The sequence below is a fragment of the Barbatula barbatula genome (assembly GCF_947034865.1).
Source record: "Barbatula barbatula genome assembly, chromosome: 9".
In the NCBI taxonomy this organism is placed as follows: Eukaryota; Metazoa; Chordata; class Actinopteri; order Cypriniformes; family Nemacheilidae; genus Barbatula; species Barbatula barbatula.
The window spans coordinates 3,628,678-3,655,855 of NC_136772.1; the positions used below are offsets into that span (position 1 = coordinate 3,628,678).

General features: G+C 37.2%; 1 protein-coding gene across 1 annotated transcript; it reads left to right on the top strand.

The window, feature by feature from the left end:
* Positions 1 to 2,848: 2,848 nt before the first annotated feature.
* ccdc141 (coiled-coil domain containing 141) lies at positions 2,849 to 25,146 on the top strand (the record flags this gene model as incomplete). Its single annotated transcript, XM_079465162.1, has 25 exons — positions 2,849 to 2,950; positions 5,007 to 5,129; positions 6,117 to 6,308; positions 7,710 to 7,818; positions 8,830 to 9,083; positions 10,022 to 10,141; positions 10,488 to 10,682; positions 11,180 to 11,352; positions 11,516 to 11,651; positions 12,178 to 12,297; positions 12,479 to 12,670; positions 12,754 to 12,933; positions 13,028 to 13,207; positions 13,784 to 13,909; positions 13,992 to 14,180; positions 15,101 to 15,262; positions 15,500 to 15,649; positions 18,784 to 18,924; positions 19,105 to 19,302; positions 19,498 to 19,681; positions 19,779 to 19,891; positions 20,031 to 20,093; positions 20,167 to 20,667; positions 22,364 to 23,175; positions 23,593 to 25,146. 25 exons carry the CDS (start codon positions 2,849 to 2,851, stop codon positions 23,864 to 23,866), a joined length of 4,989 nt encoding a protein of 1,662 aa, XP_079321288.1. The 3' UTR covers positions 23,867 to 25,146.
* Between the last annotated feature and the right edge of the window lie 2,032 nt (positions 25,147 to 27,178).

Sequence of the window (27,178 nt, forward strand, 5' to 3'; positions counted from 1 at the left end):
TTACGAAACGCGCGCTGTAGAGCAGTTTGTCCGTTTAGGGCTACTGTAGAAACAAAATGGTGAATTCCATGCAAGGGGACCCGCTGTGTGTGTAGATAGAATGAGCTTTTTCTAAGCTAACACAAATATAACGCTTCATTATGTAAGGTCTTCATACACCTCTGAAGACATAGTTATGTATATTATATTGCATTTCTGTCAATAGATCCTCCAAAACACTACACACAGCACCTTTAAGAACCATGCATCCTTGATAGAATTCCACTTGGAGTTTCTTTTTTTGCAACTACAACGATTTATTAAATGAATTTATTTGTATTATGAGATGTAATGTTTCCTAACTAACTGATTAAACATGCGCAGATACAGTCCTACTATAGTAATTAAACGAGAATGTTAATCAGATTCTTCGGAAATGATGTGTCTTTGCCATATTATAATTCATAGGCATGATATTATATTGGCATATTCTAAAACATTTGACATCATCGCACTTGTGACAACTTGACGTTTGTCTTTTAAACTAGTGTTGAAAGACGTGTGTCTCTATGAACATACATTCATGGCACATTTCCAGAGAGTTGAATCATAGTGACGGTGCTTATGTGTTGACTGGGCCAGGAATCAGTTTGAGGAGCCGGAATTTTGTCTATTAATAAACTTGTGAACTTATCAGGGCCCCTGACAGATGGCACGGGTGTCTGGGGCCTCATGGGTTTTCTTAAGTCCCGTTTTGCCCCTTGGTGCTCTCTGAAGGCTTTGAAATATCTCAGCTGTCTTTTCAACTGCTGTGTCTCTGGTTTGGGGAACACTGATGGTATGTCTGTAACTGGGGGAATGACCCGCCCTCTGTGGAAACTTCATAAAACAACTACATGGTATACTAATACTATGAAAATGCTACAAAGTTACTAAATGTTAGTGTCTTTTTGTCTTTATGCCAGATCTGTACAGCTAAATGAAAATTAATAATCTCCTTTCTCATGGTAGTTAATATAAGGATTGTTTATTATTTTAGTTTATCTGGTTTAAAATATTGACATTCTTCACAGGCAGACTCACAGCAAAACTCATACAAAACGTCCTCTTTATGTCTCTTCTCGCAAGCTTGGGCTTCTCTCACGGCAAATAATTCATGTTTCAGTTTGCTTAATAGGTTTTAAATGAAAACAACTTAGTTTAAGCAAATGGTATATTGCCGATGTGCAGATCTGTATGCTTTTCTAACGCTACCCTGATTTTCCCCCACTGTATCTCAAAACATTTCCTCCATCAGGCACAGATAGGAAGACCACGGAGGCCCAGGACGTTCTGCAAACCCTATTGTCCTCATTGGAAAAGACAACATTATTCTAACAGTGAGTATTTGGTTTGACAATGATTGAAATATTCACTCGGTAATTCTTTCCACTGTTTCACCCCTGAGGAAATGAACAGCGCCTTTTGAAAAACAGATTTACAAGAAAAATTGTTCACATGAAATGGGTATCTCCATGATTTATGTTAATGTTGGATCACTGTTGTGACAAGCATTTGATTTGTAAACTTCAAAAATATAAATGTCATGGTTAAAGTTTGGCTAGACACACAGTTAGAAAATATGAAATGTATTTGTGGTGAGGAAGGCGGGACGAGCTGATCCCAACTATCACTCACGCCATCGGCCCCGCCTCACGGCTCTCGTCCCGCCTTGCTCACCACAGTATTTTATTATTTTTATAATAAGGTTGCTATAGTTAAACATTTTATAAGCTTTTAGTATAAAGCCTACAACTCTGTTGTTGAAACGCCAGTACAAAGCAGCCATTTTTGTCATATTCTTCTTAGGGTTGTGCAGTGCACATGTTGAATCTTTCATGTCTATTCACAACTACTGGGTGTACCTCTAAAGTTCTTATTTTACAATGCCAGACAGTGATATTTAAGAGTTGTTTAAGATGTGATTTTACTTCCATTATGACATTTAAATGAAAAAGTTTATAAAAGTTTGGATTTAAGGGTGGATTTAAGAGAACTGTCACCTCTGACTATCAGAACACTTGTCTGGGCTTTTCCCATCCATTGATCGTTGACTTGTAAAACACCAGATCAAAAACCTTTGTTTTTGCAATGTGCAGTAAATCAATGTAATGCATTTGAATAGAAATGCAAAGTTCTAGTGATTTGAATAATTTTGTTGCCATTATATTTAATAGGAAGGAATGTAATGTGGCTTTCTGGCACTCTGTGGTTTGAAACAAGCAGACAAGCACACAACATGCTCATCCTCTTCTACTGTCATTTCAAACATGCGTATATTGATGGAAAGATGCCTTCGAGGGAATGCTGGGAATGACAGTTTTGAAATTACAGATACAATTTTGCTCGATGACTTAATATAGTGACAAAAAATGATTGTTTCCAATGGAAAGCAAAGGTTAGAAAAAGTGAGATGTTTGTAAGGGGAAGGGCAGAGAGCAACAGACCAAAGCTACCAAACCAAGGGGGTGTGTCAAACTGCTCTCAGCACAGTGTGATAAACCTAGTGGATATTTCTATTTTTAACCTGCCTCACTCTGCCCTGTCAACATAGTCGACTGTGTTTGCGCCATAAACTTGATTCAAGCCCGTTGAGTCCGCGAGAGCCCAAATGCTGAAAGAAGTTTCTTGAGAGGCTGTGAGGATTTTGGATCTTTGATGTGGATGTAGACGCTGTCACTTTAAATGAAGCATTCAACTCCAGTTTGTTTGGGTTTAAACCATCTGCTGGGTCAGAGAGGAGATCCGGACTACAGCAACCGTGTGTCCTGAGCTTTATTCTGACCTTTCTGAATATTGGACACGTGGACTCGAGGGGAAAGTGTCCACAATGTCCGGTGAAGGTGATGCTGGAGGTCAACCGTCCACAACAACAATCAGCACTGTGGCTGTACAGGCTGGAGATTCACAGATTGTTGTATCGGTGCTAAAGGTACTTTGAATTTTTCTACTCTACTAAAACAAGCCTTCATTTGTGGTCTTAACAAAGAGTCTCATGTCTGGTTGATATGGGTCTCTTATTTACTTGATGCAGAACTAAATTCTTTATTATACAGTGGGATCCCAATGTTAAAGACCACCAATGAGATGGTTTTCTTTTGCCTTTTTACACTATACAGTACTTATTATTAAACAACAACTTAATGTCAAAAGAACAGTTTAAGGGAAATGTTTTAACATTTTTGCTTTGATGCAGCGCACACTCGAACTGACATGAACTCCACAAGTTTGTCTTAAAACATAGATCATCCGGTTTAAGAGTGTTCCACGGAGCATCTAGAAAATATTCTGAAAACTGTAAACATGGCCGGTGAATAGTGCAGAATCTTTTGAAAATAAATGTATTTAAAAAGTTATTAAAGCCGAGGCTTTTCTTTGTCCTTTTGTATGGAAATACGTTCAAACTATGTCATGTTTTCAGACTTTTGAACAGCATTCATATTTAAAGGGATAGTTCACCCAAAAAGGAAAAATTCACCATTGTGTCATTCAAACCTGTATGATTTTCTTCCAGGTGTTTTAAAGAATGTTGGAAATAAAACAACACTGGACCCATTGACTTGGTTTTGTGTCCATACAATGCATTTGTCCATTTCTCAAAATATCGACTTTTGTGTTCCTATACATGTTCTTGATCATGAATACTGTAGATTACAGAATTTTTATTTTCGGCGGGTAGTTTAGTTGCATTATATTACCGTGGTATAAATGTGTCTTTAAATGCTTACACTCTTAAAATGCTTAAAAAAAGAGTGCTTCATGATGCCATAGAAGAACCTTTTTGTCTAAATGGTTTCATAAAGAGCCTTTAACATCTGAAGGACTTTCTTTGTGACAAAAAAGATTCTTTAGATAATAAAAAAGTAAGAAAGAGATGGTTCTTCAAAGAACCTTTGATACAATGATACAACCTTTGATACAATGGTTCTTTGTGTAACCAAAAAGGGTTCTTCTATGGCATCGCTGTGAAGAACCTTTAAAGCACCTTTATTTTAAAGAGTGTCATCCTTATTTTACATTCATGCAAGGACAAAGTGAGTGGGTTTGGATTTGTCCTGATCGTTAATGTCAGAAACTCACAGCATTGCTTATTCAACAGGCTCTTGGCTTGACCTATCAATGAAAACCTTTTAGTTTTTTCCATTATAAAACTCAACGGAATGTGAATTTTCAACAATGCTGGAGGTGTAGAGACTTAATGGAAGTCAAGAAGCCGTGAGTAAAACACTGAGCTCTGTGACCATCTATTCTCCTTATGGCCTGAATTATTTATGATGATTCTCTGGATCCTGTCATTCTCCTGTCGAGCTTTTAGGCTTGCTAGTATTGCTTGTAAAACAAAGACTGTTGTGTTCCTGTAGTGCTGGAAACTTGGAAGCCTATTACCTGTTTTATGGAAAACAAGACATTTTTATACGAGTTTCTTCTTTAATGTTCCACTAAAATCCTAGCAGCATATGGAGCCTGTAATTTCAGAATGCTTATTTCTGAGCAAACTGCTCATTACAAAGGCTGTTTCTTCATACACAAGAGTGAAGGGCATGTTGGTATCATGGCATCACATGCCTGTGTAATAAACGCCATTCACAATCTTAAAATAAAGGACGAACATAAACCGATTGCAATCAGTCCGCATACTTTAAACTGTATTTTTTGCATTTGTTTATCAAATGGGACATGCTGCGACAGCTGTTGTAGCTCTTGCCGTTGCATTTAATCTCAGAATGGCTCGTCTAGTACTTGCAAATTGCGATACGAATTTGGGATCAGCACTATTTGCACGCCAGCGTGTGCATTAGAGCTATAGATCTGATGAGAATTCACCAGGGTCCTTGGCCTTGAAATCAAAATGCTTTTTGGTCAGTGTCCAGTAGAAGGCCTTCAGAAAAGATCTTCCTAGTGTTGTTTACATTCGGTGAAATGCACTTGAGACCACATGGATGCATCAATGTCAATGTATGTTGACATGTCTTTGTTTTTTTTTAAAGTGTGGAGAACTGGTGCAGCTACAGCTGACGGAAGCACAACCAAACCTCCTGGAGATCGGAAACAACCAGGATGAGACCAAAAAGCTTTTACAGGAACACGAGCAGCTTTTAACAAAACTGAAGGTAAACTCTAGAGCTTTGTTCTTTTGATTTTGACCTGTTCACCCAAATATGTAAATTCTTTCATCATTTACTCGCCTGTACGACTTGCTTTATTCTGCAAACCAAAAAAGAAGATAGATTGAGGAGGTTGGTAACCGAACAATGGCGGCATTCACTTTTATTGTATGGACACAAAAACCAATGCAAGTGAATGGGTACCACCATTGTTCAGTTACCAACTTTCTTTAGAATATCTTCTTTTATCTCTAACTGTAGTGTGAACCTGTCAAGTGTCAACCACAATGTTATGGATTCAATTCCCAGAAAACTTAAGTATCTGTTAGATGCTTTCATCTAACATTATATTTTTATAAGTGTGCAATGTACATATCCTTTATTTGTATAATCTGGATAGTTTTCTGTATTGTGTGTTTTTATAATTCAATTCAGTCTTCTTGGAGAGCCGTGTGTGATTTCTGATATTTCCGTTGATGGGTTTTGTTGTCACTGTTTCAGGTATCATTATAGCACCTGAACTTAAATGGCTTTTTATGAATCAGTTATTTAACTACAAGGTTTCATTTGAGCCTTGAAATGTGACTGTTTACAGGATGATTCGATTCATGATGAATCTTATTTAGATTTGAAGGGTAAGAATAAGCGATGTTATGGCTCTGAAACTAAGAGAAATATAAAATAATTCTCAACAGATGTTGCATAGTATAATAGGACATTTTGTACACTTTAATGATTCCAGATCCAAATACCTGGCTTTATATTTAGTAAAAGGGATTGTTTTTCAATCTTGCAAGGAGAGTTCACCGAATGTTTACAGAATGTTTCATAATTCAGTTATATGCATCTGCCAAGCAGATATTTCCAATCGGCTTGGTAGCTCTCAATTTTTCCAAGACTAGTTTACAGATTAAACGAAAGGTTGTGTACAAATATATTGGAGAACTGTGTTTTGTCAGATCTAAAACTTGCGAACGTTCTTTTATTTGTCAGAGAAATGAAGGGGGTGTTTGGGCTCTGCTGGAAGAGGCTGATAAAAAAGCGAAGGAGAAGCCGGGAGAAGCACTGGTGTATGAGGCCATGGCTGTCTCTCTCAGCGAGGCTTGGAAGACGCTGGTGAACCATCTGGAGAAGAGGAGATCTCTCCTGACTTTGGCTTGTCATTTCTACGAATGTGCTCTGGAGGTAACGGTGAAGAGATGCATTGATTTGTCAGAGAGGCTGAAGAATATACCAGCATCATAGAAGCTTTCTTGGTTCAGCTTCCTAAATTTTAGCTTTTTTGGCTTGCTGGGATGTCTCAAAAACTAAAATCCAAGCAATGGTGACATTTTCAAAACATATTAGTGCAATGGTGCAACATTTTTACAGACTTTAGCCCGAAACAAAATATGAAGTGTTATAAACAAATCGGGTTTCTCTTAACAATATAGGATATAAACAAGTCTGAGGGGGTTCAATGTGCCACACGACACTTTGATCTAAGCTTATCGCACTACACTGTATAGAATGTATTTGTTTAGAAATACAATGTATGCTTTTTGTTTTCACAGCTTTAAAGTAGGAAAGCAAAGTGCTATTTTATACTGACTAAACATTCAATATACAATGTTGTGTTACTTGTTTGGTTTATTTATCTAACGGCGGTTTCCGCTGATCCGAGGGTTGAATCAGTCACATTACTCATTGATATCAGCAACTCACTTCAGCTAGAAACAAAAGAAAGAAGGCCCTGATTCATCACCAGTCTTGTATTTTGGGAAATAATAACACATGTTGAGCATGTAAAAATTGTCATAATTTACTTGTTCATCCAAATCTGTGAACATTTCTTTATTATGATAAACACAGAGAAAGATATTTGGAAGGTATTTAGAAGATTTCTTGTAACCAAACAGTTCTTGGCCACCATTGACTACCATAGCAGGAAGAATGACAATGTTAGTCAATAGTGCCCCAATAGTGCTATCCTACATTCTTCCAGATAACTTATAATGTATGGATATTTTGTATTCAACAGAACAAAGAAATAAATAAAGCAACTTTTCCTGCTATGGTAGTCAATGGTGGCTAAGAACTGTTTGCTTTTAGCATTCTTCCAAATATCTTTCTCTGTGTTCATCCGAACAGAGACATACATACTGATTTGATTATAGTTTCATAATTTCACTACGATTTCAATCTTTGACACTCAGTCAATATTAAATATATCAAGGTTATATTTTCACATAAGCTCTTTACATTATGTAGAAAAGTTGAAATCTCAAAAAATATTTTTTAACAGGTTGGTTTTCACATGACTTGGGTCACATATTTGTTCTGCTGGTGACATTTCAACAGACATCCTTCCTGTTAAATGACTGTTATGATGATGTGCCTAGAATCATCTGCATTCATCTGTTGAAGGTTGCCGCTATTTTTTGTGTAACATGTAATTAAAAGCTGTCATTCACCAGCAGGTGGTCACGTAGAGGACAAACACAGTTTCCGAGCAGATGTTGAAAGAATGAAACTCAACTACATATTGTCATGTGATAATAATTGAGCCCCAACACATATAAAATATATACACTTTTCAATTTACAGTTTGCCATCAAGATTGATGAAGCTGAGGACTTTCAGAATGTTGATCCTGATCTGACTTCTGCAGACAACATGAGTGAAGTGATTCAGAGGCACAGTACTATTAGAAGAGGTAAGGACTTTACATTTATTCTGTTTGTAGTTTTATTTCTTAAGCACTTTACACAAGGTGCATTGTTGGAAAGCAACTTCACAGAAAATAACATAAACAGAATAGGAAATAGACCAATTATATAACATACAGGACAATGTGAATGTCAATGTTTTTGTTACTAAACAATGACAAAGGAACTTAAAGTCCCTGTGAAACGTAAGTTGCGGTCATTTTTACTTCCGTATTCTGACACATTTCTAAGTGAAAAGGCATTTCAAAAGGATACAATTAGTGGGCGGGGCTTGGGTGTTTCACTGCGAATTGATTGGATGTGTAAAACAGCTGTTGCATCGATTTTGAAATGAAACTTGAGCAGACTGACAGTTTAGTCAATGGATGCTCCGGCCAAGCTGTCTAATTTACATTATTTATGTTTGGATAGTAATTTCACGTTGGAAGTGCATTTTCAGATTCTTACTGAAGATTATGAGGGTACATGAATTTTAAAAGAAAATGACCCACATTGATAAGCTATTAACTATAAACGCTGGCATATTTCATGACAAATTTTGAGTTGTCATTTTGAATTTCACTGGGACTTTAAGTGCCTTCATGGTACTCTGTACACACAAACTGATAAAAGGTTAGCAAAAATATTGAAGTAACCTTTCGAACACATTTGAAAAAATTAAAACATCTTTCATTTACAATTAGTCATTTAGCAGACGCTTTTATCCAAAGCGACTTGCAAAGAGTTCGGGGAGCAATAAGCGATATGTCATAAAAGAGCAATCGTGAATATGTGAGCTTCAGTAAAGGCTGGACAATATATATCAGCATCAGACTGTCACTGCTGGTACCGCGCTTGGCGCCGTGCTAATAACCTTATTAAAAGGGATTATTCTAAGATTTACATCATGAATAATTGGAATATCCCCACAGACTCTCAGAATATCTGTCATATTTTTAGTAATAGGTTTACTGCAATGAAAAATAAAAAGCTTTTAGAGACGTGTGCTTTGTCACCAGGAATGTTGGAGAAGTCAATGTTGGTATTGAATAAAAGCCGTGAGCTGCTGGAATTTCTGAAGGACTTTCAGTCGGAACAGGCCCTGCGGTACGGCAGGGCTTCTCAAGGGGCCTGGAACAGCTTTGGAAAGGTTGAAGGTTTAATGGAGATTCTGCAGGACAGACGCAGGCAAGTGGACCTTCGCATGAGACGGCAACAGCGTGAGCTGGAAATGGTCCATCAGATTTGTCAATGGGAGCATAAGGAAGAGGAAGTAAGTCACCTTGATGGAAACAGTATTTTTATTATAATAGACTGCAAAGTCATCTTTACTGGATTTATTGTCACTCATTTAGAAGAGTGGTCATGTCACAATTATTTTTGAGATGAGAGTTTGTTGTACAAAGTTTTACTGAAAGCAACAGAAGAATCTGAAAAGCTTGTGTATTTCTAAAGATTTAGCAAAGTGAAATTTATCGTCACTGAAAACATGAAAATCGATGTGATGAGAGAATAAAATAACGTTCCAAACCTTTCACGGTCGTCTACAAATGTCTTGCCATTATGTATTGCACATCTTGGTATTGAAATAGTGTAATATACAGAGGGGTAATCCTAATAATATGTGTTATTTTACAGACTCTTGAACGGTAAAGGGTTTGCTTGCGGTCGCACTGCAAGGACATTTTGATGACCGGCAGTCTTTATAAAAATGTTGAGCTAAAATAACTGCCCAACATAGTCTGCATGCTGAGAGGTCACGTGCTTGCTTTTGATGCAAGCTAGGCACTAACTGCTCCCAAGGAAATGATTGAGCACTGATTTACATAACAAAACATTAGCTTGCCTTAAGCTTTTCTTTATTTTTGTGAAAAGCAACTTTTTTATACTATTAAAAAAATATACAATCGCTGAAATACATTTGTGCATGAGGCTGTTTACACAAGACCGTTTTCAACTAAAAACGGAAAACGTTTTATGCGTTTCAGCTGTGTGTACGTGGAACTTTTCAAAAACGTAAAAGGAAAAACATTTCAGTTTTTTATCGTGTAAACGTAAGATTCCACTTTTAGATTTGCTTATTTTTTAATATAAGCTATTTATTATTTATGCTTATAAAAATGCCTCGGACTTCTGGACTCAACAGTATTTATGAACTGAACCGGCTTTCAAAAGCACTTTATAAAAAAGGGTGCCTTGACTTTTAAACAGGTGACACGATGGTTAAAGGAAAATCTGACTTTATTCTTGGAAAACAATCAGCTTGGTTCATCCATGTCTGAAAATGAGAACTTTCTTCAGGAACACAAAGAGATGGAACGGAAAACCAAGGTACTGTATGATTGCTTGATTTTAAGGCGTAGTTAACCCCCCAATAAAATGGTAATACAATTTGGAATTTATCACCCTCATGTCGTTCCAAATGTGACTTTCTTCTGTGAAACACAAAAGTGGATTTGTTTCCATGCAGAGGAAGTCGATGGGGGTCCATGTTGTTTGGTTACCAATGTTCTTTAGTGTTCTAAAGAAAAAAAGTCATATGGGATTAGATTTATAATGACATGAGGGTGATTTAAAAATGAATTTCGGATGATCCCTTCAAATGTTTGACCCCAACATTCCTATTTCGACTTGATTGAAGCCTTATTGATTACTGAATTGTGTTTTTCATCTCTAGGATTGGAGTGTGCTGGTGGAAGGGTTACTACAACAAGCGTCTGAAATGCTCTCCACTAATGATTGCTCGGACCTTCAGCGCTTATCTGAGAAGAGAGAGAAACTAAAAGCCACACATGAGCAGTTCTCCAATCTGATGATGACTCGCCTGTCTCATCTGCAGGACAGCAATGCTTTTTACAGGAGTGCTAATAAAGTATGTAATGCAGTTGCACTTCACACGCTGTGGTTAAACTGTTGGTTTGAATAACTGAGCCACTTGAGCCCTCAATGCAGTTCTCTTCTGACCGCACTCATGTGTGGATGTCATTTTTGTTGAACGCACTGCCTCCTAGTGGGCATTTATATGGTGCTCATTATGAATGTGACATTTAAAGGGATAGTTCATGAAAATTCTCTCATTCTTTATGAACCCTTTGCATGTTCAAAATCTGTATACGACTCTTGTTCTGGGGAACACAAAAGAAGATATTTTGTTTCGGTGGTTTTGTTTCCATACATGTGAAGTCAATGGGGGCCAATGTTGTTTGGTTACCAACATTCTTTAAAATATCCTATTTTGTGTTCTGCAGAAGAAAGAAAATCATGCAGGTTTGGAATGACACGAGGGCGAGTAAATGATGAAAAAATATTCCTTTACTGTCATGAGTTAAAAAAAAAGACTAACAGGAACACACAACATATTTTCTTTAGGCATTTGAGGTGCTTGGAGGCATAGAGGCTGCCCTTAAAGAGTTGAAGACCAAATCTATGCCATTACAAGAGCTAGCTAAGAAACACGAAGAGTTTTCACGTTATATAAAAGAAGCATCCACAGAGTCACTTCAGAGAGGTCAGCTGTTACTGCAGAAGCTCAATCCACAAAGGTGAGAAGACAGAAAACAGATCTGGCAATGTGTTCAAAAATAACCCTTATCACAGCAGATTTCCAGATTCTAGGTTCTGTGGAGTGATAAAAGGATTTTGATGTTCTGTTAAGTATCAGGCATATATAGAGTGTGTGTGTGAGTTTGTTTGTGTGTTTGTTAGTGTTGGAGGGCTGCACAGGATGCTGGGATACATCAAAGAGAGAGTGGAGGTGCTGAATCGTGAGTGCCAAGCACACCGAAAGCTAACAGACAGAAGACATCAGGTGGTGTCCTCGTGTGAAGATCTTGTAGATAAGGTATAAAAAATATACAATTATAACTACAGGAATTATGGAATGATGTTATATTAGTGTCTTCAAAGAAGCTACTCGCTAGCCAACCTCTTGAGGTATTACACTGGCTGTCATATATTTCATTTTTTTCACGCTCAAGAATCACAATGTTTTCCAATTTTATTATCATACACAAGGAGAATACAATAACACGTTGAAATAAAAAATCCCAATGAAAGTCATTATTATTACTGTTTCAAGTATAGTATTCATTTCAAATATTTAAGGGGCGATTCACGTTTCGCGATGCGCATGAGGTGCGATGCTCCTGCTTTTCTAGGCACGTCGGCGCCGCATCGAGATCAAAACTAAACTGAGGTAGTGTAGGTAAACATGCCCAATTGCAATTGACTAACTTTAGATAACTTGTAGAAAGCAATTGTTCGATTTTCGCTTTAAGACACAGTGACTAAGGTGTTATGTACTTAGCCTTACTATTTTAATCCATTTAATTTGATCAGTGATTTATCTAAAACGTCTCAATCTGCAGGTTTCCAGCTGGATAAAGAAAAGCCACAGTGTTCTCTCAGCTAGTACAGAACCTGGTTCAACCTTAACCGAGGCTGAGGATGCACTTAACAGACACGTCAAGCTCCTCTCGCAGTCTCAGGTGATGCCACGATCGTACTCATCCACACTCCCTCTGCAATACGATACAGTTGAACTTCAAGCAAATCATGTTATTTCAATTTCTTAAATGTTTATTAAAGTGTCATAACTTAATAGCCACAAAATTAAAGCCAGCATATGGTACCTAAATCTGGTCTGTGCATCATATTTTTGTTTTGCAGGATGTCATGAGAGAATCGGAGGCTATAGCAGGTTTTATAAAAGAGCTACGGGGGCTGGAATCCCCTGAGACAGTCGAGTTGTCCAATAAAGCCTCGCTTCTGGCCGAAGAGATGAAAACGCTTGTCAGAAACATCTCAACACACGTGGAGAGTCTCAGACCCTATGTGGACTTTTTGCGCTCTGCTGATGAGGTATGGAAACACTGTTATTTATTCTCTGTTTGTAGATATTCTTTTCCATTACTCCAATTAGGATATTTCGTGCGATGTGACAGGTTGAGGAGCAGATAAGAACATTGCAGGAATGTTACAAGAACAAGCCGGAAGAAGAGGAGGAAAATGAAGGCACAGGAGCATCTATGAAGGAAATGTTGGATGTTAAGTGGCAGACTATGCTCCAGAGGTTTTTTACAATGCAGGATCTGGGCAACAATTTCATCAACTCCTCCAACATGGTAGGACACTTTGGAGGGTATAGAAGTGCAACACGACTACTGATAATGTTTGGAAACCTATGAGTTTGCAACCTAATATTTTTGTCATTTGCAGGTCAGTGGCAATCTGAATCTAAATGTTAAAGCAGCAGGGCATTTTGTAGAGGTACATATGGAGACACTAAGCAAGAAAAAATCTGAGTTGGCTGACCTGTGGACGTCTTGGCAACTTCATTATAGTCAGATAAAATCAGTGAAGAAGCAGTGGAAAAAATTCAAGGATCAGGTCAAAAAGGTACGTTTGTACACTTGTATTTTGCTAATGCACATTTCTAGTATATTCCAAGATACTAGTGTATCTGTGTTTTAGTCACTGAAAAAGCATCTAAAGGTATTTCAACGAAATGTAAGGTCTTGCTTTTTGGCTGATGTTACAAGGTTTGAGAGACAAAACTAACAATCAAATCAAATCTCTTTATGGTCTCACATCATAAACTCAAGTGTCCTGATGGTGAAATTCTTAGGTACAAGACTCTGTGAGATATGAAAAATGTACAATATACATAAACAACAATATACACAATATACAATAAATAATAGACAATTGTACGCAATATACAATACAAACATTTCCATAATATACACATAGTAAACTGTATTCTCAACAGACGTATAGATATATGTATAGCTTTTATATATAACCTGCAGTGATGTATACTGTTAGTGTTTTACTGTGTTGTTAGTGCAGAAGAGAAGATGGAGCTGTTCCAAAATGTTGGTCCATATTGATTTCATTTATTATTGAAGCATTTGTGATTTTGTTCAACAAAGAAATGAATCAACCTTCGTCTGATTTGTTGACTTCCTGCAGGTTCTTCATGATTTAAAAGCAATAGAGGAGATTTTTGCACCCGCATCTAAAGTGGATTTGGGGGGTGATGCTCAGACTGTCTCTAAACTACAAGAAAACTTCAACACTGCTAAGCCAGAGTTCCTGGTATAAGAAACTTTTCTGCTCTCTTTCTAATCTTATATTTGCATCTATAAGTAAGTAATGTCACTGTTTGAAAATATTATAGCGACTTAATGCAGAGGTGGAATTCCTAGTGAAGACTTCAGAGCTGCTGGCATTGAAAGGAATACCAGTGAAAGAGAAGAACGAGAGAGTTTCTGAGCTTCTTCAGCTGCATCAGCGTGTCAGAGATATGAAGAGAGAGTATGAAACCATTCTCAGCATGGCTGTCAAATTCCATCAGCTTTATCTAGAGGTGAGGTGCAAATTCCATCAGAATCCAATAAAAGCAATATTGAGGTATTGCAATGCATTTTTAAATTAGAATTGCTATACACAACACACCTTGTCATTCTGTTTTCATTCATTTGATGATCAAATAAAAGACATTAAAATACGAAATAATACAAAGTGAAAGTCAAAAATTGAGTTTGTTTCTCAGACTTTAAGGGATAGTTCACCGTATCTGTATCATTTTGTTTATTCTGCTGAACACAAAGGAAGATATTTGGAAGAATGTCAGTAACTAATCAAATCTCATCCCCCATTCACTGCCATAGTAGGGAAAATAAATACTATTGGAGTCAATGGGGGATGCAAATGTCTTCCTTTGTGTTCAGCAGAACAAAGAAATCGATCAGGTTTGGAACAATCTGAGGACGAGTAAATGATGACCGAATTTTCATCTTTGGGTGAACTTTCCCTTTAATATGATAAAAAGAAAAAAAATCACAATAACACTTTAGTATAGGGGCAATTCTCACTATTAACTAGGTGTTATTAGCATGCATATTGGTTTATTACGATTTATAAAGCACATGTTCTACATGAACGTACTCCACATCCCTAATCCTACCCAATACCTAATCCCAACTATTAATAAGCAATAAAGAGTTAATTGGGGAAAAAGTCGTAATTAATGGTTTGTTAATAGCGAGAATTTCCCACTAAACTGAAGTGCGACCAAAATGACAGATAATTCTCACTTACTGTAACATAACGATCACTGGTTTTTATTATAGTACCAGAACAATAAATTAATATTAGTAAAGGCATTAAGTAAATACCTAAGATTGATCATTGCTTTGCATCTTCTTTGTTTGTTCATGTTAACCAATGTAGTTAAATGAAATGATTGATGACTTAATTTATAAAGTTTTAATGTTTTTTTCCCAGCTTGATACCGTTTTAAAGGCAGAACCGGTGGTTGTGTTTAATGACACCAGTCAGGCCAGAACTCAGCTGACCCAGCATCAGGAGAGACAGAAGCACGTTTACCATCTGTACAAGCTCGCTCTCTCACTGGGTGCTGACATCACCAACACTGTACAGCAGTCGGTGCGAACTGTGCCATTTACTTACAGTATAGATTTTTTGTTTCATTTACCTTGTGGTGTTTTTTATCGTTCGCTATTGTGTTCTCCCTTTAACATTTTGCCACAAGAGCCTACTATTTATAAATCATTTAATATTGAAATATTTATATAAGTAAAAAATCCTGAAATAATATAATACAAAGATACGTGTTGCCGGATAAAGCAAGTGCTAAAAATGACATTATCATACCGCTTTAAGCGTCAGCTGGTGTTGTCAGTGCAGCGGTTACATGAGAAGCTGGAAAAGTTGGAGAGAGGAAGCACCAACTGGATCGCTGAGGCTAACAAGTGTGAAGAGAATTTACTGAGCAACGTTCACTGCTGTCTCTATAAGGAAGAGATCAGTGAGGTGAGTCATGTCTGTGTGTCAGTCACGATTACGAAAATCAATTACTAAGGTGATGAATCCCAGCTGGGAAAGAACCTGAAATAGATCCCCTGAATGATGTTCACTTGTCAATGTGATGCTCGAGCTTATCTTCTGGTTTCAAATGGTGATTATAATTTTCTGTACATTTTCCTGAATTCTTTCCCAATTTAGCAACACCATTTTGCATATTTGTTTCTACTAATTGGTTTCAATAAATCTTATTTTGCAGAGAAGTTTTATTATAGAAGTTATAACATATTTTATATGCTTTAAGCTGATGGATTTATTCAATACCTTTTAATTTTTCATCAAAGATTTAAGCTCAACCCTGATGTCTGTTCTTCTGAACTCATTTTTCTGCAGATCAAGGGCTCAGTAACACATGTTGCCTGGCTTTTTTGGTTCGCTCTTATTGTTCATCTATGTCATTATTTATGGCATGTCTGCCCTTGTTAAATTTAGCCTGTTGACAGGATTTATCTCTGCCTGCGGTGAGGGATTCCTCCATTTGTTCTCATCAGTTCTGATAAGACCGAGAATTCCACCCATATCACATATTTACCGCCCACCCCACTCTTCTAGTGTACAGAAAATCAGACCTCTTACATAGTTATTTGGTAACCAAGAGATCCGTATAGTATCATGATGTCCTTACCAGATACTTTTTATTCATGGTTTGTTAGTTTGGTGAAAGGCCCCATTTTTTAAAGTGAATAAATGATAAAAATCTGAATGTTCTGACAGTGTTTAAAAATAATAAGTAATCTCTGACTCCCTCTAGTGGACAAATCTCATCTGACGGATGAGTAGAAAGTTTTGTAAACAGCATTTAAAGTGATTCCCCCATAAAATGTAATTGTGTCATAGTTTACTCACCCTCTTATCATATCAAATCTGTTTGACTTACTTTCTTCCGCAGAACACAAAAGACGATATTTTGAAGAAAGTTGGTAACCGAACAGCACTGGACCCCATTCACTTCTTTTGAATGGACACAAACCAATGCCAGTTAACAACATTCTTCGAAATATCTTCTTTTGTGTTCTACGGAAGAAAGTAAGTCATACAGGTTTAAAATGACAAGAGGGTGAATGGTAAATGATGACAGAATTTTTATTTTTGGGTGAAAACATATCTGACTATCCACAGTATTTCCAATGAAGAAAGCGTTGAACACATGAAGCTCATGCTGTTGTATGAGTAAAACCAATGCTCTAGTTCAATCTCTATTCATTTCTCCTGTAGATAACATATCGAAAGCTTCTTAAATTAATATTCAAGCCTTCTACGTATATGTCATGAGATGCCACACTATTTTCATGCATGACTTCTGTGAGGCTTTAAATAAAGCAAGGAAAGGAAATTTCTAAAAGTAGTTGTATACTCTGTACACTCTGTACAACAAGTCAATCTGTCAATGCCGTGGTTTTATACAGTATGAGAATTTAAAACAAATTAGTTAATTTTGTTGTCATTTTTTACTTAAAGCGATAGTCCACCCAAAAATTTTATGAATAGGTGCAGACTCTGTTCAGTTACCAACATTCCTCAAAATATCTTCTTTTGCGTTCTGCTTAAAGAAAGAAAGTCAAGTCTCTGTTGAGTTGAGTGTTTTAGCATTTAGTCGGGAGAGCTGAGTTTTAACGCTATTTTTTTAAGTTTAAATGAAACATTATGGGATAGGTTTTGTGTTGGTGTTCTGAATAACAGTTGTTTTTTAGAACCTATTTATTTGATAGGAAGACATGATTTAAACTTCTTTTAAATATGGCATGACTCAATGTTATGTCTAATGTAATGCGCATGCGAGTCACCATATGTTGTCTAACATACCACTCTAAGCTCCGCCCAGTCATAAATATGCATGGATAAACAATCTGACATGTTGGCCTGGACAGTTGCTGCTGTCCGTCTGCAGGGGTGACTCTATTTCTCTTACCACCCATTCTCAAATTCACCACTGTCTACCGCTTAAAAAAGCTTTTATATGCTACCGTATGGATATGGATTCCAGTGTAGCTACGTTGGCTGATATTATATTATATTTTGAGTTTTTACAATTTAATTAAAAGTAAAAATTACCAATGACTAAGACTAAGTGATAAATAGTTGAACTTTGTTATATTTGCCAGTTTATTCTTATGCTAAGGCCCTGAGCCAAAGCTGCAGTAAGCCAATGGTAAATGTTAAGAAAGGGCAATTTGACTAAATTGTTAAGAGTCTCAGATTAAGCCTTGTGTTGTAACGCCTGCTGTTATAAGAGACTTTGGCTTGTTTTGTAACTTTATTAACCCAGAAATGTTGATTATGGGGTTTGTGCTTTCACACTTATTTCCAAAAGACAAATTTGGGCTTGGCACCCCACAGGAAAATAATTTAAGGGGAAAATGTTACGGAAACCATACTTTTCTGGGCTAGTTTATCCTCCTCTGGCATTACAAAATACATCCATATGTCCATGGAATACATCAAATATACTATTATATAATGTTGGCATGAAGGAACTTGTCAGACCGGATTTCTTATTTTTCTCGCAAACGGTCAGGAAACAGTAAGTTGGGCCTCAATCGGGCCATATTTCGCTCTAGAGTGCAGTAGAAGCTCCCTCTACAGCCCCCTGTTGGAAAAATCCAGTAGGACCGTTACGAGAGAGAGCTATATAACAGGGTCATATAACAGGACAGCAGCTGTCTTTGGGATGAAACTGGAGCTTGTCATTACGAGACCTAACACTATGGCAAAAGCCCAACGGGCTGGACAAAAATGGATCTGCAATATAAATCATACACTGGTCCAATCATTAATGCTTCTAAAATAATCCCCCTGGATCCCCTCTCTGTGAGATATTGACAGTTTGTTTAAGAATGATGAAAAATCTTCATGCGTTTCTTTTCCAAATGCTGTAATTCATACATAGTGACTTATGAAATAACCCATAAGTACCATGGTAAATCATATCAGTCATATGATTGCTTTGTTTGAAGTTTAGACCAACATTTGAGGAATCTATTTATCTATTAAAGTGCTTTTGGCCTTCAGTGTAACATGTTTCATGACTTTCACTTCATATGCATCATTTTGATAACAACAGCATATTTCTTGCTTATTTTTAGCTGAGAGAGTCCTTTAAAGATCTCAAGAAGAAATTCAACAATTTGAAATTCAACTACATGAAGAAAAATGAGAAATCGAGAAACTTAAAGGCTGTGAAAAATCAGATCCAGCAAATTGAGATATACATAGAAAAGCTACAGGTAATAGTGTTGTTTTCTTTATTGAGGTTTATTAATTCATCACCCTGGAGTGTTGAAATCATACAGATTTACTGTCTCTTAACCTGCAGAAGACTTAAACTATGTACATTATAGGACTATAATACGGAACACAGTATGTATAATTATCACTTTTGGTATTCAAATTTTTCCCTGTTCCAGGTTTTAAAGAAGAAGCTACAAGTGTTTACTCAGAAGGTCTCAGGCAGCTCTGAGAAGCATTTCATTGGCAACAGTCTCAGAGAGATTGAAGATGCCTCAAATGAGCTGCTAAGACAGGTGGGCGACTTTGACAGGACCGCGGAGGAATACAAACAAAACCTGGAGATGAATGTCAAACTCCAGCAAGCTTTAGAGGAGGTGAGGATTTACTGAAAACATCTAATGACATAATAAGAAAAGTAACAGGTTCATCTTGGTTATTTCCAGTCGGTTGGAAAACATTTTGTCTTTAAAGTGCTTTAAAAGAAACAATATTTTTCAATTTGTAAAGCATTATGACAGTGAACTGGCTAAAATAAAAATCTCTCCTCTCCCTTTTCCTTTTGAATGCAGTACAACTTTTGGTGTGATGAAGCAAGCTCCACTATCATACGTGTGGGGAAATATTCGTCCCAGTGTAAGACTAAAGAAGCAGTCAGCAGTCTCTACAAACAGTTTGAAAAGTTTATGTGGCCCACGATACCGCAGCAAGAGGAGAGCATTAACCAGATCACAGAGCTGGCGGTACGGTTACATGGTGAGAAAGTGATCCGAATTCATTCTGAAATATCTGCCGTTGTATTGTTGACCACCCTTCATCCTCAAAAAAATGTAACGAAGTTTTTTTAATAAAGGCGCTGAAGAAGGGAAAAAATATATGGAGAAAACCATCAACAAGCACCATGAAATTGTGGAATCGATAAAAGAGCTCTCAAATGGACTGCTGGACCTTGAGGCCAAACTACAGGTAAAGATGAAAACACTAAACACATTGAAGCAGTTTGAACACACTTGTTTACCTCCAAAACATTTAACATTTACAACAATTTGGTGCAATTGAGTGTTTTCATGATACTAAATGTATTTCCTATGTACTGTTTTCACAGTTACAGATGCTGAAACAACCTCCGACACCTGAAGACAACAACAAACGGGACACTATCGATACTGTAAGAATAAAAAAGGTGTTTTAACTTGCAGTTGCAAGCATTTCCTTTTATTAACGCTTACTTTATTTCACAGCCCGAGCAAAAGGAAAGTGGTCATACGCCTGAGATGACAGGTCCCCACTGTACTAAAGAGATACCCATCAACAAGAAACCTCAGCTTCGCAAGACGAGGAGTCAAGATTTGGCTGACAAACATCATCCAGAGCATCAAAAGGTGTCAGAGACCAGAGTTAAAACCCAAGAGGCGTTTTCCAAGACGAGCAAGGTGGAGACCATCACATGCAAATCTACTGTTGCGAGGAGAGAGGAAATGCACACTACCTTCTCTCACATGCACATGGTGAGCCATTCCCCCATAGAGAGAGATAAGAGGAGCTGCATGCTGCAGCAAACCAAGAGAGACTCCCAAGAAACCCCACCTCCCCCACCACCTCCACGAGATCCAGGCCTATCACGACCTGGCATCAGAGACATACAGAAGGTATGTTTCAGGGTGCAGATAAACAGTTCTGCTCAGAGGGCCGACTATCAGGGCATTAGCTGTCATAGAAGTCATTCTATGAGCCTTTTCAATAGAAACTTCATATGTGTCTTACTCCTCATTTACCCATCAGTTATTTCACTATTATTTTAAAGAATTTTCAGATTTCACACTTATGCTGGGGCCACACCCAACGATAATCGGGCCGATTTCTCCCCTTCCGACAGTTTTAGGTGAAGTCACGATGATGTGTCCGGCTCTAAAGATTATCTTATCAGATTTCCCTGTGGTGTGATGTGTGTAAAGAGTGAATGATCCTGATTGGAAGAACATCGGAGCCGCCCGACAACGAATATGAAATATTCAACATGTTGAATATTTACGATCAGAAATCCTGATGTGTGGGGGAAACCCCGAGGACAAACGCACAAGAACTCTGTTGATTGTCACAAATCAGAAAGCCAGCTGACAGAAGTATAACAACCGTAGTTTTCACTTCAACAAATCCTTTTCTTTATTTCATCAATTTTCTGTCAAAAGCATTACAAACACTATCATCGCAATTATAGATAATTTCAATGAAAAGCAGGCTATGTTCAAGTGACGGTCGTGGTTGGAGTCCGAGTGTGCGGATGCTTTAACGTGGAACAGAAAAAGTAGGTCCAGTGGAGTTGAGCCAGTAGACTCTTTCTGGTGATAATGTCAGCAGCTATTTTTTACAAAAGTGTATTAATACTGTGAAGACATAAATACCACAATATTTAAGTTGCAATAAAATGATATCTAGTGCTGTGCCACCTTAAATGCTTTAGACGATGCTGCTTGAGCACTTTCTCAACGATGATTAATATTTGTATAGGTTATATGTACACATTTAATTATATTGAACACATATTTAATAAACAAAGCTTACAGTTCAATAATAAATAACTCAGGAAATCTCGCAAATTCTCTTCAGAATGTGTTCACAGTCACGACTCTGTTGGTATGTGGTGTGCTCACGGTCCACCACACATCATAGGAGCAAAATTATTAAATATAGGATTTCTTCTCCTCATGTTTGTGGTTTCACCGTTTAAAACTCTTATACGTTTTAAACAAATATTTTGGTGTGGCCCCAGCATGAGGCAGTTCAGATATTTTGATGGAAACAGAAAACTGTTGGTTTTCTGTCCATACAATAGAATAACAACAAAAGAAAGTCATACAGAGAGAATGAGTAAATGATGACAGAATTTTCATTTCGGGGTGAATTAAAGTCTAAAAGAACTGCTTCATATAAATTCAAATGCAAAAAACCTCAACTGTGCAGAAAAGTAATAATCAGACCGTTTATCTAAAAATATATATTATCTAGGCTGTAAGTTTTTCACATTTTACAGAACAACCAACAGGATTTAATCCACATTCTCTGAACCACCATGTTGGGCTTGCGTGTTTTATTTCAAGTTAAAATGTAAAATATTAATTTCATTCTATAAATATCGTATTGGCAGTAATATTGTTATTTTGTGTTACACAGCACACAGTGTTGAACATTTCCACTGATTGTTGGAAAAGTAAAGTTAAAAATGTAAACAGTTTGGATAATAAGGAATATACTGCCGTATATTGTTTTATTGAATGTGTCACATACAATGACTCTGTTTTATTACCAAAGCTGATGGAATAAAATGATTGACATAAAAATATGTATTATAGCAAAATCATGAAACATTTTCTATACAAATATTCAACAATATTTGTTTTCACAGTTTTCTCCTTGGTTGTGTATGTTTTATCTCTATAGACCGCATGTCATCACTCTTTAGAGGAGGAATTTATTTTACATGGAACACCCGAATCCGCAGCTCCACCAGGAAGTGTACCTGAATGTGACTTCCACCCTGAACTTCTCACAGAGGAATCGCTCTCCAACGACGAATACGAATGCACCTCCCCAGACGACATCTCCCTGCCTCCGTTATCCGAGACCCCTGAATCCAACATCGTTCAGTCTGAAAATGACATGGACGATGGCTACTGCGTGAGCTCTCACAGCCTTCGTGTAAACCAGTTCAGCCACCAGTCCCACAGCCAGCACGGCGACGCCGTCCACCAGAAGCGGGAGTGGATGCCAAGTCAGACCGAGAGCAACCCTTCTCCCACCATGGGTTCGGGTGCCAGGTTCAGAGCAGAATCGTCATCTTTCGTTCAAAGCCCTCTTACAGTTCCAGCTCCTAGTCTCATATCCAACACCCTCACCAGCATATTAAAGAGCAAATTTGCCAACCCACCAAGCAGCGTAACTGAATGCCACAAAACTCTTTATTCTGTGCATGAGAGTCGTACAGAAACACAGCAGTGTGTGCATGATTCCAGTACTCAGTCCAATAACATGCATGCTAACCCATTAACTGCAGATCCGGACTCGGATGTTTGCAAGCCCACAGCCATCCGAGAGGAAATCAGGCTGGCATCTTCTAAAAAGGTTACTGGTAACCTGGCAGCTGGCTCGGGTCCTAACTTCTCCAAACCCTTGTCTAATGCCACAGTTATGGAGGGATCTCCGGTGACCCTGGAAGTGGAAGTCACTGGATTCCCTGAGCCTACATTAACATGGTGGGTAGCTTATAACAAGCTTGATCCATAAATGATTGCTGAACACTGTTATATCTTCTGTTAAATCGGAAAACATGCTCTGTGTAAACGTTTAATCCTATAATCAGATTTGAACAACAGACATAACCAACAGACATGATTATACAGTAACACATTTTCACATATTTCGCATGAAACAGGTTTGTCTAGAAAACCATTCTTTCCTTTTCATTTTGATCTGAAACACTTGAAATACTATAACATGGGAAACATGAATGTTGTTCCATGCAATACATTTCTATTATACTAACATTTGAATTCATACGTTCCAAGTTTTTAACCTCTACACCTAATTTTTTTCCTTCATTGCGTGTGTATTAATATGTATTTTTTGCTGTGGTGTGACTGTGTGACATAACAATTCACTCTTTGCTTCAGGTTCAAGAATGGACACACACTGGCCAATGATGAGCACATAGAACTCTCCCATAAAGAAGGCAAGCATGCTTTGTACATTCAGAGCGCTGCTGTGACAGACTCTGGGCAGTACACGGTCACTGCTTTTAACTTGGCCGGTACTATCACCTCCAGCTCAATGCTACAGGTCACAGGTAACAACAGCCCCGACTTTGACGTTCTCAAACTGGACTGGCACACCTGCTTTGGCACTCTGTGTTTCTTCTTGTGGCTGCTCTACCTGCTTCTGTTATAACGGACACGGTCATTAACGTACATGAGGAAAAGCACACGGGTGTGAATTCTTCACCGGCCAATTTCCACATGTCACTTAACCACTGGTTTGCACATGATTAACTGTTCTTGGTCTAAAAAGTATGCACACTTTTTCGCTATTGGGTTGAATGAGGTGGATTTTCATCTGTAGGCCTACATGGTACAGTTTGCTAACCGTGTGCTGGTAAAACACATGTTGTAATGTGGTGGTCACGTAACATAAAGTGTTTCTTTCTAAATAGGTGCTGTCCGCTAATATTTGGGTGGATGACTGATAAACAAGGGTCTACATTGTAGAATGTAATGGTAATACTTGGGGCACCAGGAAAAAGCAGAAGTTGGAACTGTTGAAATAACAGTTTTGCAACAGGAACTCTTCGACCCGATGGTGGAAAAGGTGCTACAGTATTATGATACAAAACCCTAGCACAAAGGTAATAGCACATGGGTAGTTGATATGAGGTTATTGTTGTTGTTGTGAACTGCAGTATGAAAAGCTAAACATCTTTTAAACACAAATCTTTTTCATTATGCACGCTGCATTTGTGAGCTCTTAATAATTGAGAGACTATAATGGAAAATGTCCTTTGAAATAAATTTGGCTGGTCCATGTACTTTAGTAAGGGAAAAATCAATAAAAATGTTAACTATTCACAAGACATAAGATGAAGACTTTTGTTTCATCCAGATGTTAAAGGGATAGTTTTATCATTGTCGTCATTTACTCACCTTCAGGTTGTTCCAAACCTGTATACATTTCTTTGTTCTGATGAACACAGAGAAAGATATTTTGAAGAATGCGTATAACCAGACAGATTTTGACTCCCATCGAAGGAAAAATAACTTCATCATTATTTTTGCTCTGTTGATCACAAAATAAGACATTTTGAAGAGTGTAGGACAGCAAACAGTTCTGGTGAACTTTTGAATAACATTGTATATTTTCCTACTATGGTAGTCAATTGGGGGCAACATCTTTTTGGTTATAAGCATTCTTCCAAATATCACCTTTTTAGTGATATATCCCTATAGCAGAATTTTCATTTTTGGTCAAACTATGCCTTTAAATAAAAAATGTCCAGCCATGCGTCACCTAGGCTATATATTTTTATTTTGAAAATAAGACTGAAACAGTAATATTTTGTTAGCATGAACCAATTGAACATGTATTGAATTAGTCTATGCTTTGTCTGAGTACATTGGTAATAATGGATCTCTGTTTTGTCTTACGCCATGCATTACAAACATCACTGTTTATGTAGCCCTTGTCTGGTCTTTTTATTTAAATTTACACTTCCAAACTAACAAAATTTGACAATTTAAATGATTTATTTTCAAAATATTTGGGTGTGTTTAAAATAATGTTAAACAGGTTTTTGATCTTTGCTTTTACATGTATTTCATTATGTATAGAACTAAATAATTCGTTATTTTCTTTATTCTTCATGCTTTTCAGTCATTTTGATTCTAGAACATTGACTTATTTATCCTGATGAAAACAAATTTTTAAATTAGTTTAAAATTGATGGTAAAATGCTTTGTGGTTAAAGTGCAGTTAACATACAAATGGGAGGGTAGCGAGTGAGGATCATTGCAGGAGGGGCGATGTCATCAGCATATCTTCAGCTTCGAGAGATTCTGAAATGTGACTTTATTATAATGTGTACTTAAATGTTTCAAGTTTAATCTTAAAATTATTAATATTTTCTGTTGATAGACACTAATAAAGAGTTTTGGTCTGACTGCTAAGAAATAACTAAAACGTATGATTTTATATTAAATGTCATTATATAGTTTATATTCTTTGCCATTCTTAGAAAGCTTCTTAGTACTATCCCCTAGATTTCTTTTACATTAAAACACTTCATAATTTGCATTCAGTCATAGCAGTAGCCTAGTTAAAGCTATTTTATTTGATATCGAGCGTTTGGCTCACAGTGACAGACACGAGAAACCAAACACTACTCTCTTTATCTCAGTAAACCCCATTTGCTTACAAATGTGTCAATGTATCATGCATGGCTGGCTGTGAATAACACATTTGTACAGTACGAGATTATTTATTTACATCCGCCATGATTTATTCTTTGAGCAGAATTGTATAAAAAATATGGTTTGGTAAATCATGCAATATCAACATGTGAAGTAAAACTGCTTTTATCAGGCTACTTATGAAACTTACTTTTGATCAGAGGCAAAACTTTACCAAAATTAATAGGACAAAAATGTTAAAAAAAATCAAGGTGATTGTTGGTGTTGGGCATGTTACTGTTATCACACAGCATAACTCGGGCCTCTCAGGTTACACTTTTGCTTCCACAACATGTCGCCTCACTGAGAAGGTGTCTGGAACGTGATTTCTCACCCTGTTCTGTCTCACAGATATGGGGAAACGCTCGCCAGTCCTTTATATTTCAGTCTTGTTTTACAGTCTTGTTATAGTTTTTATTGCTGTTTAACAATAAAGACAGATTTGTGTGAAACAAAGCACACATGAAACCGTTCTTGGCCACCACTAACTGCATAGTAGGAAAAATGTCTCTATGAATTTCTTTTTTCTGTTGAACACAAAAAACTGTTCTGGGTCACTTTTGACTACCATTGTAATGTTTCCTAGTCAACGGTGGCCAAAAACTGGTCACAAGGATTCTTCAAAATATATTTCTCCTCGTTCAGAAAAGGAAATGTTTACAGATTTGAAACAGCTCGAGAGTGAGTAAATGATGACAGAATTTTAATTTTTGCGTGAGCTGTCCCTTTAACAAGGCACAAGTGGTGTATAACAACAAAATCTTTGTTGTCTTTTAAGTAGAGATTTGGTAACCCAAGGTTGAATTATTAATAGGCATATTGATGCTGATCTTTGTGTGTAGTGCAGGAAATTATAAAGGAAACTGGTTTTCTCAGCGCATAGGTTCACTCCCTACTTTCACACCACACTGGGGGTACAAAATGTATTAGTGGAACAAGAGCTCAGGTCACACTGCACTTATCCTCAAGTGCTCTTCCAGAAAGATACTGAGGTTGCAGCATGTGGTGGGTGCCAAGTGGGTAAAACAATGTATATGCATACAGTTTTATTTATTGATATGTATATATAAATCTATCAATTGATATTCATATATTTGTACGGAATTGTAAAGAAATACACTGCCCACTGCTTCATGGGGCTCATATTGTGAAAGAGAGGTTCAGGGAGCATGAGACACATGGATTGGCCACCACAGAGTCCACACCTTAACCCCATTGGGATTCTTTGGGAATTTGCGCAGTGGTCCGACTCTCCCATCAT